Source organism: Protomyctophum parallelum (genome assembly GCF_964188405.1).
Source record: "Protomyctophum parallelum genome assembly, chromosome: 2".
Lineage (NCBI taxonomy): Eukaryota > Metazoa > Chordata > Actinopteri > Myctophiformes > Myctophidae > Protomyctophum > Protomyctophum parallelum.
Genome location: NC_139699.1, coordinates 46,881,921 through 46,897,172, shown reverse-complemented (window position 1 = coordinate 46,897,172; position 15,252 = coordinate 46,881,921). Strand labels below are relative to the sequence as shown.

The 15,252-nt window shown below is 44.0% G+C and overlaps 1 protein-coding gene across 1 annotated transcript in view; it reads right to left on the bottom strand.

Annotated features, from left to right (window-relative positions):
- Positions 1-15,252, bottom strand: part of trpm5 (transient receptor potential cation channel, subfamily M, member 5) — a 94,589-nt gene that overhangs the window by 22,573 nt on the left and 56,764 nt on the right. Inside the window, exons 17-18 of the mRNA XM_083759894.1 lie at positions 11,809-12,085; positions 1,098-1,226 (exon numbers count right to left, since the gene is read on the bottom strand). Coding sequence (XP_083616020.1) covers positions 1,098-1,226; positions 11,809-12,085 — 406 coding nt within the window. The remainder of the gene's footprint in view (positions 1-1,097; positions 1,227-11,808; positions 12,086-15,252) is intronic.

Here is a 15,252-nt window from a genome sequence, read left to right as displayed (position 1 = left end):
GATATACTCAAGGGGTTTCATGCCGTGCTCAAGGGCATAATCAAGGGGTTAATATGCTGCATTACTATGTGGGTGTATTCAGTGTGTGCAAGACCCACATGTCATTCGCTGATGTGGCCGTCAGCTGACCAATTGGGCGGGCTACAGTTAAAAGGTATATTCAGTTTCAAATTTCAAATATCACTACTTTTTTTGTGATATTTTTTGTTGTTATAATCCTCCCTACTATAGAGTGTGCTGACCATAATAAGGAGTTCCTCCCTGTCCCCAGTTAACCCCTGGGGGTCAAAAAAACGTAGGTTTCGTTTTTGGCTAGGTGGCCCAGTCTTCATCCAATCAGGATAGAGAGGGGCTTTCCGCCAATCATGATCGATCGGGGGCGATTGGTGTGTGTGTGCTGTTGCCCTCTTGCGTGTCCTCCCCACTGTAGTGCGTGCATGTGCACATCTTGTTACCGGGGCGGACCGGGTGGTTTTCCAAATCACCCAAATCACTGAATGCTCCTTTAAGCTCACTAGACTGCATGCTTTTCCTGCCTTCCTTCTGCTTATGGTTCCTGTTGTTATGTGATGTTTGCTCCCACCGCCACCCCAGCACCACCGGTGGGCTCTGTTATTAGTTCTGTTTGCTCCCACCGCCACCCCAGCACCACCGGTGGGCTCTGTTATTAGTTCTGTTTGCTCCCACCGCCACCCCAGCACCACCGGTGGGCTCTGTTATTAGTTCTGTTTGCTCCCACCGCCACCCCAGCACCACCGGTGGGCTCTGTTATTAGTTCTGTTTGCTCCCACTGCCACCCCAGCACCACCGGTGGGCTCTGTTATTAGTTCTGTTTGCTCCCACCGCCACCCCAGCACCACCGGTGGGCTCTGCTATTTCTGTTCCCCTTTGGGGTTGTTATTGATTATCTATCTCCCTGCTCTTAATGTTTAATGATGGTGTTTGATTTTGCCCAGCAGGGAGAAAAATGTAGCAGAGCCGAACGCCAAGATAAAAATGTATTCTCATTCTACAATAAATATTGGTTAAATCTATCTGTGAGTTATATCTGACTGAACTGTATTTCTGCAACAGCCATTCTGTTTAGCTAAAAAGACGGCCACTCGCCTGCACGATACACTCACGACAAAGAGGGACATGGCCACCATGTCACACTTGTTCCAGTTGTCCTCCAAGTACAGCTTGAACTTCTTGAAGATATTCATCTCCTCGTCCGTAAAGAAGCTCTGTCAAAAGAAAACAATATAATAGACATCACAATGGTGAAGAATTCTTCCCATAGTTGCCTCATTAGTCTCATTAGTGTCATTGTATACAACGTTTTGAACAAAAAGTTCTATTAGAAAATCATACTGTAAAAACTAGCAAACTGTATCAAACTGTATCAAACCACATTTTTGTAACAACGTTCAAGCTTGTTGGATGTGCTACTTTTGATACGTTTGTGTGATGCTGTAGTATGTTGTGGAAAAAGCACTCAAATTCTTTACTTAAGTAAAAGTATATACTGCAATATAGAAATACTCTGAATAAAATAAATCATCAAAATGTACTTAAAGGTTATTTCAAATTTTCAAATGTATAAATATCTTTTGAAAATAGCAGATCTACAAGCTCACAATATGTGTCGCATCGCAACACAACTAAAGTTTTCAAATAAGTAATTTGACTAGTAAACTAGTCAATTTAAAAAGTGCCCTCCTGGGCACAGGTCTCCACCAGGAGGATAGGACTGTGTGAGATGTTTGGCAACAGTATTATAGAGTATTATAAACATGTTTTTTTGTTTGTTTGTTTTTTGGAACAATTGTCTTCATTCTGTTGAGGAAATGCAGAGCCAGATCACTCATAGCATCTCTGAGGATAGAATTCTGGATGAGCAGGACATATGCAGCATTTTGAACAAAACGGGCCACTCCTTTTTTTTTTATATATATATTTTCTCCCACAATTTTGTAACCCATTTTTCACCCCTGTGTCAATCATCCTGTGATGTGATCCTGGGCTCTACACACCCTCCACCAACCTAGGGAGAGCAACGGACTTAACTCATGCTTCCTTCATGCTTGAGTGTCCAAGTTGCTCCTTTACACCTGACAGGGGGGAGTTTCCCTGGTTGGTAAAAACGGGCCACTCCTGAAAACTTTGGAAGGCAATGTTAGCCAATCAGTGTAGAATCTGAGAAATCCAACAGACTCGTCTTGATCATGTGTACCGATTTGCGTGAGATTTGGATTAAATCTATGCGACTAACATAAGCAATGTATTTTGCAGAAATTGGCCTCATGGTGGTGCTATAACCGGCAGATGTGGAGGGATGCAGAGACAATGTTTTTCCATGGCCTCTAGGGAGTGCGCATACATAAGTTGTATACAGATCGATGCAGTTATAGCTAATAACAGGAATTGGCCTGCTATAGCGCCACCATGAGGCTGATTTGGAAAAGAAATCTAACCTAAATCGGCCTCATGGTGGCGCTATTACAGGCTGTTGAGGAATATTTGGGGCAGAGGTTTGTCGTTGGCATCCAGGGAGTGTGTGTGCACAGGTTGGCATGGATCGGGCCAACGGTGGCGGAGATTAGCTGATAACGGACGGACGGACGGACGGACGGACACACACACACACACACACACACACACACACACACACACGCACGCACACTAATGGCGGAGAATGGCGGAGGAATCTAAACACATGCATTGATACATAAGATATTTCCTTTAAACCACAAAAAACAGAGTACACAGCAATTTGAAAACAATTCTTCACAAATTATTTCCTAAACAATATGTAACACGAATAATGTCAACAATGTTATACATTATTTAATAATCATTCACCAATGTATATAAATAATAATATACATCATAATATTTCATACTTATATATATAACTTTAGTTATAATTGCATATAATAATTTACAAATGTATACAAATGGCTTATCCATGAACAGTTGCCCATACTTATAACTTTAGTTATACTTATAAATTGTCAAACAGTTGGTTTTAGATACGAATGATTTAGTAATAATTAACAAATTATACAAATGGCATATTCAAGAATAGTTTACAACTTACTAAAACATTATAAAATATGTTTAACCATAGCTACAAATGTTCTAGTAATCGTTTACGAATGTGAACACACGGTTTGTTTGTGATTAGTTACTACTTAGAAACTTGTTTTTTAATGGGTCATTATTATGAAGTGTTACCCAATATGATATACCGTACCCAATTTGTTCAGCACAGCTGTGTGGCCATAATGAATTGCATTTTTATAGCGCTTTTCCAAGTGCTAAAAGCGCTTTACAATGGTTCATTCATTCATACATTGGGAGGTGAAGCGGCAAACAGTCGACGCCAGCGTCCTCACTTCCCACCTTCACACACCAGTGGTGGCAAGCTCACACCGACCGACTCATTGGAGGCAATGTGGGGTTCAGTGTCTTGCCCACGGACATGTGGACAGGAAGAGCCAGGATTCGAACCGCCGACCCATGGAACATTGGACGACCATGCTCTACCTCGTGAGCCACAGTCGCCCATAGCACCCTGAGCCACTGCCGCCCAAGCGCTTGGAAAGAGCCTCATTTGACATTCTCTTGTCACTGGCAGTAACTTAATTGTCTAGTCTGCAAACAGATATATTTTTGAGTGGTGCAACCACTCCTACAACCAGCTTGCAATGTCCTCGTACCTGTTTGTTTGTTTGTTTGTTTGTTTGTGTGTGTGTCTGTGTAAGCACGAGTATGTGACTTAATAATAGCAGTAGGGGGCGCCAGAAACAGTGAGAGGGGTAGTGACTCTAATGAGAGAGAGTGAGAGAGAGAGAGAGAGAGAGAGAGAGAGAGAGAGGGGGGGGGGGGGGAATTGCACCACTCAGTTCACACGTGTGTGATTTTTTTAATTATTATTCATATATATATATATATATATATATATATATATATATATATATATATTTATATATATTTTTTGATCTCAGCCGGGCCGGAAGGAGTCAGGGATGATGTTTTCGCCCCTGGCTCATCATCTGTGTGTCTGCAAAATTGTAGATCTGTGATCTGCTATTTTTTACTATTTCTTATATATTTTTATATATATACATTTTTTTAATTATTTTGATTTAAAACAAATTTTAAGATTTTTTTGTAATCCTTAAAAATGTAGGAAATGTTTTTTTTTAAATATACAGTATTAGACCTGTGGCTCAGCAGGCATTCCAATGACTCGACGATGGAGATCTCTGCATACCTGTCTGTCTGCCTGTGTCCCTTTTATGCCCATATACAGAGATCTCTGTGTCCGTCTGTCTGCCTATGTCCCTTTTATGCCCATATATACGTAGAGATCTCTGTTATGGCTAACAGGGACATAAGATACCTGATGTATACCTTTATAGGGGCATATCGGTTGGATCAGCAACTCTGGACAACCGCCTATACTTGATGCAGAGATAATTTCTTTTTTTTTTAATCTTTTTTTTATCCCACGATTTTGTAACCTATTTTTCACCCCTGTGTCAATCATCTAATGTGATCCTGGGCTCTACACACCTTCCACCAACCTAGTCCCCATATATGGGGGACAAGGGGAGAGCAACGGACTTGAACTCATGCTTCCTTCATGCCTGAGTGTCCAAGTTGCTCCTTTACACCTGACAGGGGGGAGTTTCCCTGGTTGGACGTAGCGCGTGGAAGGAACACTTTATTCCAACCAGTTTCTTTCCCCTCCATCAGGCGCCCTGGCTGGCCAGGGGGAGGCAGTTTAGTGACCAGGATTACTGCATGTTTTTTGTGAGGGTACCTACCCTAGGGGACACCTGGAGAACATGCAAACTCCACACAGAAAGGCCCTCTCGCCAACCCCGCCTTCGGGTATGGGCACTGATGACGCGGAGGAGGAAACACGCCGCCAGCACCCACAGCGTCCAGAGCGGGAATTGAACCCAGGACCTTCTAGCTGTGAGGCGACAGCACTACCAACTGTGCCACCGTGCCCCCTTGCAGAGAATTTCTGAGGGGCGCTAGCCCCTCCTATGCCCAGCTTTGTGTTTGTAAACATCGGCTGATGACTGGCTGATCACCCCATAGCGATGATTTGATTGACTGAGCAAAGATACATAATGCTGATAGTGCCCCTCACTTCACACGAGTGTGATTTTTTTTAAACCGCTGCAGTTGATACCTGTGTAGTAGTTGCAGTACATCAAGTAAATCAGAACAGCTGAAGCAGCTAAAGCAAAGACAAAGATCGCCACGAACAGGTCCTTGTCCCAGCTGTCATCTGGGGACCCGGTGTCATCCGGGGACCCGGTGTCATCCGGGGGCCCGGTGTCATCCGGGGGCCCGGTGTCATCCGGGGGCCGGTGTCATCCGGGGGCCCGGTGTCATCCGGGGGCCCGGTGTCATCCGGGGGCCCGGTGTCATCCGGGGGCCCGGTGTCATCCGGGGGCCCGGTGTCATCCGGGGACCCGGTGTCATCCGGGGACCCGGTGTCATCCGGGGGCCCGGTGTCATCCGGGGACCCGGTGTCATCCGGGGACCCGGTGTCATCCGGGGACCAGGACACAGTGACATTCTTGGCATCCTCTCCCAACCTGTTGCTCACACTGCAAGTGACAGACGTCAGGTTCACTGCGGACGCCTGCAGCACGGTGATCGTGTTGGTGGCCTTGCCCGTCTTCGCGTCGTAGGAGATCTCCTCGTCCGTGCCGTCGAGGCTCCAGGCGAACCGGGGTTCTGGCACCGCCTCCGCCTCGCAGGCCAGCTGCCCGCCGTCTTGGGTCAGACTGGCGATGACCGGTGCGCCTTCCACGACCAGTTCAAAGGACCGGCGAGCGCGCCACGGAGCCACCCAGGCCACGCACTCGTACACACCCGCGTGTGCGTAGGTCAGCGCTCTGAACCGGGGCTCCTCAGTCTTCTCGCCGTCCTTGGTCCAGGACACTTTGGCGTCGCCAGAAGCGTCCATCTCCAGCTTCACCGCCAGGGTGTACCCGACCGTCTTCAGTACCTTCCCGGTGGGGCTCAGGCTCAGGTCCAAGTAGTTAACAACAATGTATCGCGAAGCTTCCATCTTCCCGTCGTCAGCCCCCGGCGAACACTTGTACTCGCCGGTGTCTTCCCGCGTGATGTCCGGCAAGGTGTACGTGTCGGAATTCTCCACGGAAACCGTCCGGCCGCCCGCGAGGTGGAAGTTGTAGCCGCTGGGAGCGGGATGGACGTCCGCGTGGCACCTCAGCGTCACATCGTCCCCTTCTGCGACGGGACCTTCGGGCGTCACCACCACCAGACTCACCACCCTCTCCAACGTACCTTCCATGCCCCGCACGCCATGAAGCATCCCAGTGCACACAAGGAGGACGCTCAAGAGGAACGCGGTGGGGGCACGGTGGGGGCACGGTGGCACAGTTGGTAGTGCTGTCGCCTCACAGCTAGAAGGTCCTGGGTTCGATTCCCGCTCGGGGCGCTGTGGGTGCTGGCGGCGTGTTTCCTCCTCCGCGTCATCAGTGCCCATACCCGAAGGCGGGGTTGGCGAAAGGGCCTTTCTGTGTGGAGTTTGCATGTTCTCCCCGTGTCCCCTAGGGTAGGTACCCTCACAAAAACATGCAGTAATCCTGGTCTCTAAACTGCCTCCCCCTGGCCAGCCGGGACGCCTGATGGAGGGGAAAGGAACTGGTTGGAATAACGTGCTCCTTCCACGCGCTATGTCCAACCAGGAAAACTCCCCCCTGTCAGGTGTAAAGGAGCAACTTGGACACTCAAACATGAAGGAAGCATGAGTTAAGTCCGTTGCTCTCCCTAGGTTGGCGGAGGGTGTGTAGAGCCCAGGATCACATCACAGGATGATTGACACAGGGGTGAAAAATGGGTTACAAAATCGTGGGACAAAAAATATTAAAAAAAATAATAATAATAAAAAAAAAAAAAAAAAAGAGGAACGCGGTGGACAAATTCATTCTGAAAGCTGTTAGAAAGAACCCCAGTCCGGTTAGAAAGAGGTCGTTGGAGAATCCAGGAGCGTTCAATAATTAATATGTGAGATTATTGTTCTCTCATTTATGTTGGCTGCAGTTCTAGAGTCGTCACGGTGATGTCACTCTGAGTCCGACATAACCATATATGGAGTCCTGATGGCAGCCATGCCCAAATAGGGAGTCTATATGTCAGAGTCAGATGTGACAGTTAGCTCCATATATGGAGTTACCGGTTGTCCGAGACTTGTTGTGGACTTCAATGATGTCAGACTGGCTTATATAGTTACTCTGACGGCAGTCAGGTTGCTATGGTAACCTTGCCTGTCCTGTTTGTGCCCATATATGGAGATTTAAATACTACTACTACTAAAAATAATGATTCAGTTCAGGTGCCCAAGTCATTAAACTCCTTCCATGCCGCCATCTAGTGGCGGCTATTGGCTATTACAGGTTTTTTTAGCCTGCACTGCTCTTTTAAGAAGCGGAAACATCACATTCTCGCAATTGCACACACACGGAAGCATTTCAGGGGTGCACCCTAGATCTGTGCACAGCTGAAACGGACCAGCGTGGTAGCCAATTATTTTTTATTCACCTCCCAAAACATGGATGTTTTGAATGATCATCTCAATCTGAGCCCAATTACAATGCAAAGAGTTGTTTGGATCGTGTCCAGCGCGGGACCCGTATTTGGAAAATGTATGATGACATCATCAACATGGAGGCTGAAACGTTGCTTAGTGATGATGGACGCCAGAGCCGGTAAACATGGTTTTTAAAAGTTACAACTAAGCAGGGGTCGTCCGATGTTGCCCTAGACGTGGAAACAGTTAAGATAAGAACCGATCTCCAAGTTCTAAACGTGTCCGATTCTGATGTATTATAGACTTCAGTGTGCTTGTAGATTGAATGGCTATTTGGTGCGCAAACCCACCTGTAATTAAGCATTGCCAGAGGCCAGCCAGCGGTAGCCAACAACAACCCAACCTTCAACTAAACCTTTCTATTCTCTCACTTCTCTGCTGCGTGTGCGCGCTGCCTGACAGACAGTGTGTCACTCCAGTCATATATATATATATACAATACATATACATATATATATGCTTGGCTCGGACTAATTAGCATACATTTTCACAATTTAGGCATTTAGCAGACGCTCAGTTTGACTGTTTTTTACGATTAACCCGCATTTTAATCAACCCCCCTTCACTGCCGAGATTGTTGTATTACCTTTAGAGCATACGCTGAATTATTTGGGCTTTTAATCCGCGAAAATCCATCAAAAAAAGCTCCCGTGGTTTGTTATGATCTGTGTGTAGCATCCACCATCTTGGTGCACCCGGAAGACGCACACAAGATTGGTTTCAATGAGGCGTTGCACCCAATGCATTTCCATTGGCCTCAATTTCCCAGAAGCCCTAGCAGCCCACAGCATGTGACGATTTCCGGTTTCGTCATCACAGCGAAGGCATCAAGTCTCATACTCCGCGACGAAGACGGATTTTCTTTTGATTCATTACATTACGGCGGATTAAACACATAAAACAAAAGGCGGGTATGTCCGATACGGCAGCGACATTAACCTGGAGTAATCCATTCCCGGCACGGAAACTGTTAATCCAGAGCGACTAACATTAAGCAAGAACAAAAAGCATTAGAATACATCACATAAAAAGCATTTATCATGAATCATGCGTAAGCTAAGAACCTAAAAGTGGAATATCTATATAATGAAACTATACAGTGGAATATCTATATATAAATGAAACTATAAATATAAACTATACATATATACTACTAGAAATTCGTGGCCGCTTTGCGGCCGCTCATCCCAGAGTTACTTTGCCGCGCACTATGGGAAGAAGGAAATTGCGGGAGTTGACTCCACATGTAGTAACGGATGGGTTATTAGTTATTATTATGTGTCCTTATTAGTGTAGTGTAGTCAACACGTTATGGCTCATACACACTGCCCGGTATTTGCTCCGATTATGCTGTCGGGGAGCATTTTTGGCGCTGGCCGACAAAACCCCTGATCTGACGTTACTGGTAGATCGTGATCTACCTTTTGGGCACCGCTTAACTCAACCTTTTTTGTCCCAGGGCACACTTTTCATAGCCTAAGAATCTCGGGGCACACCTAGATATACGGTTTGTGTACACTGTGTATATACCGGTGTGTATATATAGTAAATAGATATAGTAAATATATATATTATATATATATAATATATATAAATATATATACATATAGAATATTAGTGGTCCATGACATGAAAATGTTTGAGAACCACTGCTGTAAAACAACATTGGACAATGATGTTTGACAGTCAGCAATATTGTTGCTTATTCTAGATTTATTTTCCGACTTTATCTGGCCTGTTAACATTTTCATAGACCTGGTTGCTTGTTTCCCTCTCAGTCAATGTGGCAATCCTGGTCAATGCCGTGTTGACTGTTCTGTATGATGATTTAGCTTAGCTTACACAACAGCTAGGAGGAGGCTGATGCCGTCATGTTTAACAGTATTTTGCGCATTTTATGTCCCCGAATTTATGGATATGGACTTATGGCTCCATCGCTGCCTCTTTCTTTAGTAGAAGTAGAAATGTAACGTGTTGCTGACTGTTTACCTCCCTCTCACACGCGCACAATGCTGTGTATATATATCAGCTGCACAGTTCAGGCAAGTGTCTGTGGCATATGTAACTTTAACAAAATAGGTTTGACAGCTTAAATCCGTGCGGCAGTGTTGTGTGTGTGTGGGACACGGGGTAGTGTTGTGTGTGTGTGTGTGTGTGTGTGTGTGTGTGTGTGTGTGTGTGTGTGCAATCAGAAGTACTGGCAGTAGCGAAATAACAAACGCGATCTGTCTAATCGTAGTAGTTAGGCACAAACCAAGTACTTTCTAAGAACAATGTTAATGTAACTAAGACATTCGCTGAGCGAGCTATATTTTAAATACAGAGATTTAAAAGGAATAAGCGAAATGGTGAGGCGACTATAGGTAAGGTTTCTCTGCGGAGTGCGGAGAGGGAGATCCATAGGGGAGATCACATTACAGCAGCCAAAGGGGGAGGAGGGGGCTGAGAGCTAGTGACGGCTGCGCAGATGTTGGCTTGGTTGAGTTTTCATTGGCTAGTGGCCACATCTTATGGGCACATCTTTTATGGGCACATCTTTTCATTGGCTAGTGCGCACATCTTTTGCGCCACGTGACAACTTTACAACTATTAAATTAGATACTATGCTATACATATGTACTATGACGTGCTATGACTACATATAATGCAATTATAGTGCTGTCTACATAACCTTAACACACACACACGGACGGAGTGCAAAACATACTCTCTCCCCATGCCTTCGGCCTGGTGGAGACAAAAAGTACAATATTTGGATACGAGCTGTATAGAGGAGTAGAAGTAAAAGCGTTGTACTTAACTTAAGTACAGTACTTAACTCATTCTGGACGGGAACCCCTTTTGGTGTTTTAAGCATTATGTTATACTTTAGCAAATTGAAAAATAGCAGTTCAAAATGTGTACAAAATCTATTGAAAATAGCCGAAATGTGGTTAATGTATGTTTCCTCCAAAGTAACTAACGTTTTTCAAATAATTGTAGTGGAGTAAAAAGTACAACATTCCGGCTCAGAGACGTTAGTGGAGTATAGAAGTAAAAGTACTGGAAATTGGAAATACTCAGTACAAACACCTCACAATTGTACTCAAGTACAGTACCTAAGTAAAAGCACTTATAGTTACTTTCCACCACTGATCGTATAACCCAGGGGTCGGCAACCCAAGATGTTGAAAGAGCCATTTTCGACCAAAAAATAAATTCAAAATCTATCTGGAGCCGCAATCTTTTTTAACGCATTATAATGCGGCTTGCCAAGCTTTATTATCTCCCGGGTTGCAACGAAACTAGCAGCAGTGGTGGAGTTTAAAGATGCGATCCACTTTTTAAAAGATTGTTTGCTCTCTTCTACTTCAGTAGTTCTGCAACAGCACTCTCTCATTCCCAGCTGGGTGGTCAGCTGCAAACTTCTCACTGCAGATTAAACATACATACAGGCAGTCAATCTGCATTGGCTGTGAAGGCAAAAGCCTCTGTCCATGAACTGTTAAATCCTCTGTTTTCGGCTATCTTTCTTTTTCTCCCTGTAGAAGCCGTAGTAGCGTAGCTGGCAGCAGCCTCACACACCCACCGGTTTGTTTATAATAGACACCTGGCTGGAACGGCACCGAGTGTGACGCAAATCTTAGTTGACATGTATTGAAACATTTTTACAAAATTGGAAAACTTAAGGTTTGTCACATTTGGCCTCCTACAGAAACCATAAATGAACAATACAAATGTGAAAAAAAATTACATTATACATTTTCATCGATTTTTTTATAACGCTACAGGAGCCACTAGGGGTGTGCTCTAGAGCCGCAAGTGGCTCTAGAGCCGCCTGTTGCAGACCCCTGGTATAACCCATTTTAGGCGGGAACCCCTTTTGGTGTTAGCATTACGTTACGCTTTAGCTATTTAAAAATAGCAGATCTACAAGCTCATTTTTTTTAAATCGAAGATTGACTGACATAGAAGACATTTTTTAGAATCTGATCTCAGGTCAGAATGAAAACCGTCAGGGTGTATAGAAGACATTTTTTAGAATCTGATCTCAGGTCAGAATGAAAACTGTCAGGGTGTATAGAAGACATTTTTAGAATCTGATCTCAGGTCAGAATGAAAACCGTCAGGGTGTATAGAAGACATTTTTAGAATCTGATCTCAGGTCAGAACGGGATAACCTATAACCCCCCCTGTACCTGTCGGAGCTCCTCCAGCACCAGCGTGAACACCCAGAAGTAGAGCATGATCTCGGGGGGCCCGGGGCCCAGCGGGGGAGGGGGCCGGAAGTCCAGCAGCAGCACGTAGGCGAAGAGCAGCAGGAAGGCGAAGTACATGATGACGTTCCCCAGGAACACCGTGACGGGAGCGCTCCAGAAGCGCCGCCAGCGCCGCAGTAGGAAACGCCACCACACGGTGGCGCAGCTCTCTGCAGCCCTCGACCCTCCTCCTCCTCCTGGCGTCGTCCTGGAGTCTCTGGGAGAAGGAGAAGAAAAAAATCACACCTGTGTGAACCGAGTGGTGCAACTCCCCTCAAAAAAGCACGAAGATTTCATTTTAAACATTTCAGACGGTCAAGTATAGTGTCGATTTAGGCAACTATTTTTTTTTTTTTTTTTTTTTTGTCTAAAAGTTTATTTTGGCAGGCTTTGGTGGCATTGTAATGGCTTATTTTATACTTGGTGGTTTGCGTTGCACGCGTACGTGAGCTTGTAGATGCTATTTTTAGAGCACAACAGCCGACGTGCCAAAGTGCAACCAAATAACTCTTCTTCGCTAGTCCTTCCCTAACGTTTTAGTCTAGTTTGTATTTGTTGACGGAATTGTCAGTATATTTAGTCTTAGTTTTAGTCGTCATAAGATTTGTTTTTATTTTTGTTTTTGTTTAGTTTCCGTCAGTGAAAAAAGGTAGTCGAAACTATTTTTCGTAATAGTTTTGTCAACGAAATCAGCACTGCAGTAGCCTGATTATCAGACTTTAGCTTTCTTTCTGACATTATCTCCTGTCTGAGCGATTTCAAGGGGGAGGGGATTAGAATTTCCCTCAACCAATAGCCATTGTTGTCGTTTTTCCCTCCTTCCTCATGTGTGATGACGCTGAAAACGGGCCTCGGCGCTGATTGGTTGTTCGTTAGACCCACCCCCACCACCGATTCTCATTGGATAATACATTTTTGTACCGAAGAAATTATAGGTTCACAGTGCAACACCAGACCAAGAGATGCAGTCCACTCAGAGAGTGGGCGGGGTCTTTGGGCTGGATCCAGGCTAGCACTGCAGTCAAGCAAGGGGGCAGCAGAATACTCTGAGCAGAAAATGTCAGGGAAAGTACATTCACGCACTTTATTTGAAAAATAATCTTCTAAATCATGACAATTTTCGGATAAACCTCATGTTTCTATATCAGTGGTTCTCAAAGTTTTTCATGACAAGGACCCGAAAAATGATATGTAGCCTAATTGGGCACTGACCCCATCTGAAAATATGTTGTTCCAGGGACCCCCCCAGAAGCAAAGATTTGAGTTAAAAACATTGGCTGTGAAAGCATATAAGATTTGAGCACAATTTGTCACAATTTTTGGAACAAATAACAGATCTACAAGCTCGTAGTGCGGCACTCGTTGCCGCGCTATGAGCTTGTAGATCTGCTATTTTGCAATAGCTAAAGTATAACATAATTCTTAAAATACCAAAAGGGTTTCACGCACAGAATTGGTTAAAGGGACACTTCACCCTTTTAGCAAAAAAATATATATCAATGACCTTTATAAGATATAGAACACTTTCCTGGCGTTATTTTTTGTGTAATCTCTGGTTTTAGATATTTTAGATTATCCGATCTGCACTGACGTCAGAGCAAACGTTCCGTATTCTTTCCGGACTACATTTGTCTCTTCACACTGCAGCTAGACCGGCCCCCAAGACACACTCGTCACGGACACTGTTCCACCTACCTACGTTGACTACACCCCCACATGCGCATTTGTTTGTTATTGTGTTTGTATCATGTCGCCGTCGCCGATCAGAGTAGCACCAGAGAGAGTATACAGAGAAAAAACAACCTCAGAGGAGGAGACGCTCGTCTTGCCACACATCCCCCCCCCCCCCCAGGGCTGCCGAATCAATAATGTACCGGCTAACACCACAAGTTACAACGCAGCTTTGGACGCACATGACAGATGTCTGGAAACCTACTAAAAATAACTGGGTGGTGTGGATGGAATGTCAGGCACGAGTAAGTACATACATTGTAGTATTGTAGCTATGTTGACAACTTCTAGGCTACTGTGTCTTTTGGGTACGCGTATGCTAAAGTAGCCTAACCAATCAGCAGCTAACGCTAATGTTGCCTCTTCTAATATAGATAATATAATACGAAAATAAAACGATACATTTGTACATTGCTTGGACAACAGAAAGTCTGAGAAACTGTTTTAATTATAGTGGACTGAACCATTACGCACCAGGCCTCATACAGCTGTAGTAGCTTCTTATTTTGTTTTTGGTAAAAACCTTTTTTTACTTATAGGCTACTCTATCTGAGGCGCTTTCCTTTCCAACGGTGGAAATGGCCTGGGTTCTATACTATCTACTCAGCTTATATGGTTATATACATGTAGAAAAAGTATCTGAAAGAAATAAACAATTCTAAATCTGACTATTGCAAAGAGTTATGCAAACAACAGTGCAACGTATTATGCAAACAAAGTAAATTAAATGGCACCAATTTACAGTACAGTAGCCTAGTGCATCCATGGGACCCCCTGCAGTTCCACGGATGGGTCCATTATCAATAATCAAAAAGTTAGTCAATCTGTAAGTTAGCCTTGCTGAAATAAATAAATAAATTTTTAAAACACTTGAATATATAGGAGTCATACATTTATAGCTGCATAGAAAATATGTAATGAAAAATGTGCAAATGTTGCAGTATACATAGAATATTATTTTATTTGAATACAATCCTAGTTTCATATGAAAGACATTGCTAACAAGTTGTTTTTCTGTTTTTCATTCAGACCAGTGAATGTGGAGGCCGATGACGGGTGATGACAGCTCCTTCCTTGACAGACATACTGTATGGAGGTCATAGCCGGATGTCAGGGGAATGCCTGAGATCCACCTGCAATCAAGCTTTATCACTTCTATCTTCCTTCCTGTATAATACATTTTGTAACTGCAAATCATTTCACCTATTGTTCTCCTCTAAACTTACAAACTGACAATAAATAAACCAGATATTTTATACAAAGAAAGTGGCTATCATCACTGTTATACACTGATTTGGTAGAACATTGTGGCATACACGCTTTATATTTGCTTACACATTACAATTTGAGGAACCAAAAGCATCTATAGAATGTTACTATTGTTTACGTCTAGGTGTGCCAATTGAAATGGAAATTAATGGAGATTTTTGCATACTGTCATTCTAATGCACTGGCTTTTAGTGCATTTTCCACATTCTTGTGGAAATGTGGAAGTAAAAAGAAAAAAACGTACTGCATTACTGTGTCCTTTTCCATTGTAAGATGCAACCAATGTTATTTGTCAACCCATGAAATTGATATTAGTGATAAATATTGAACTCCAGCTAGAAGCTTTGTAAGCATTCAATACAGCATACAGTATATAGCTGGACA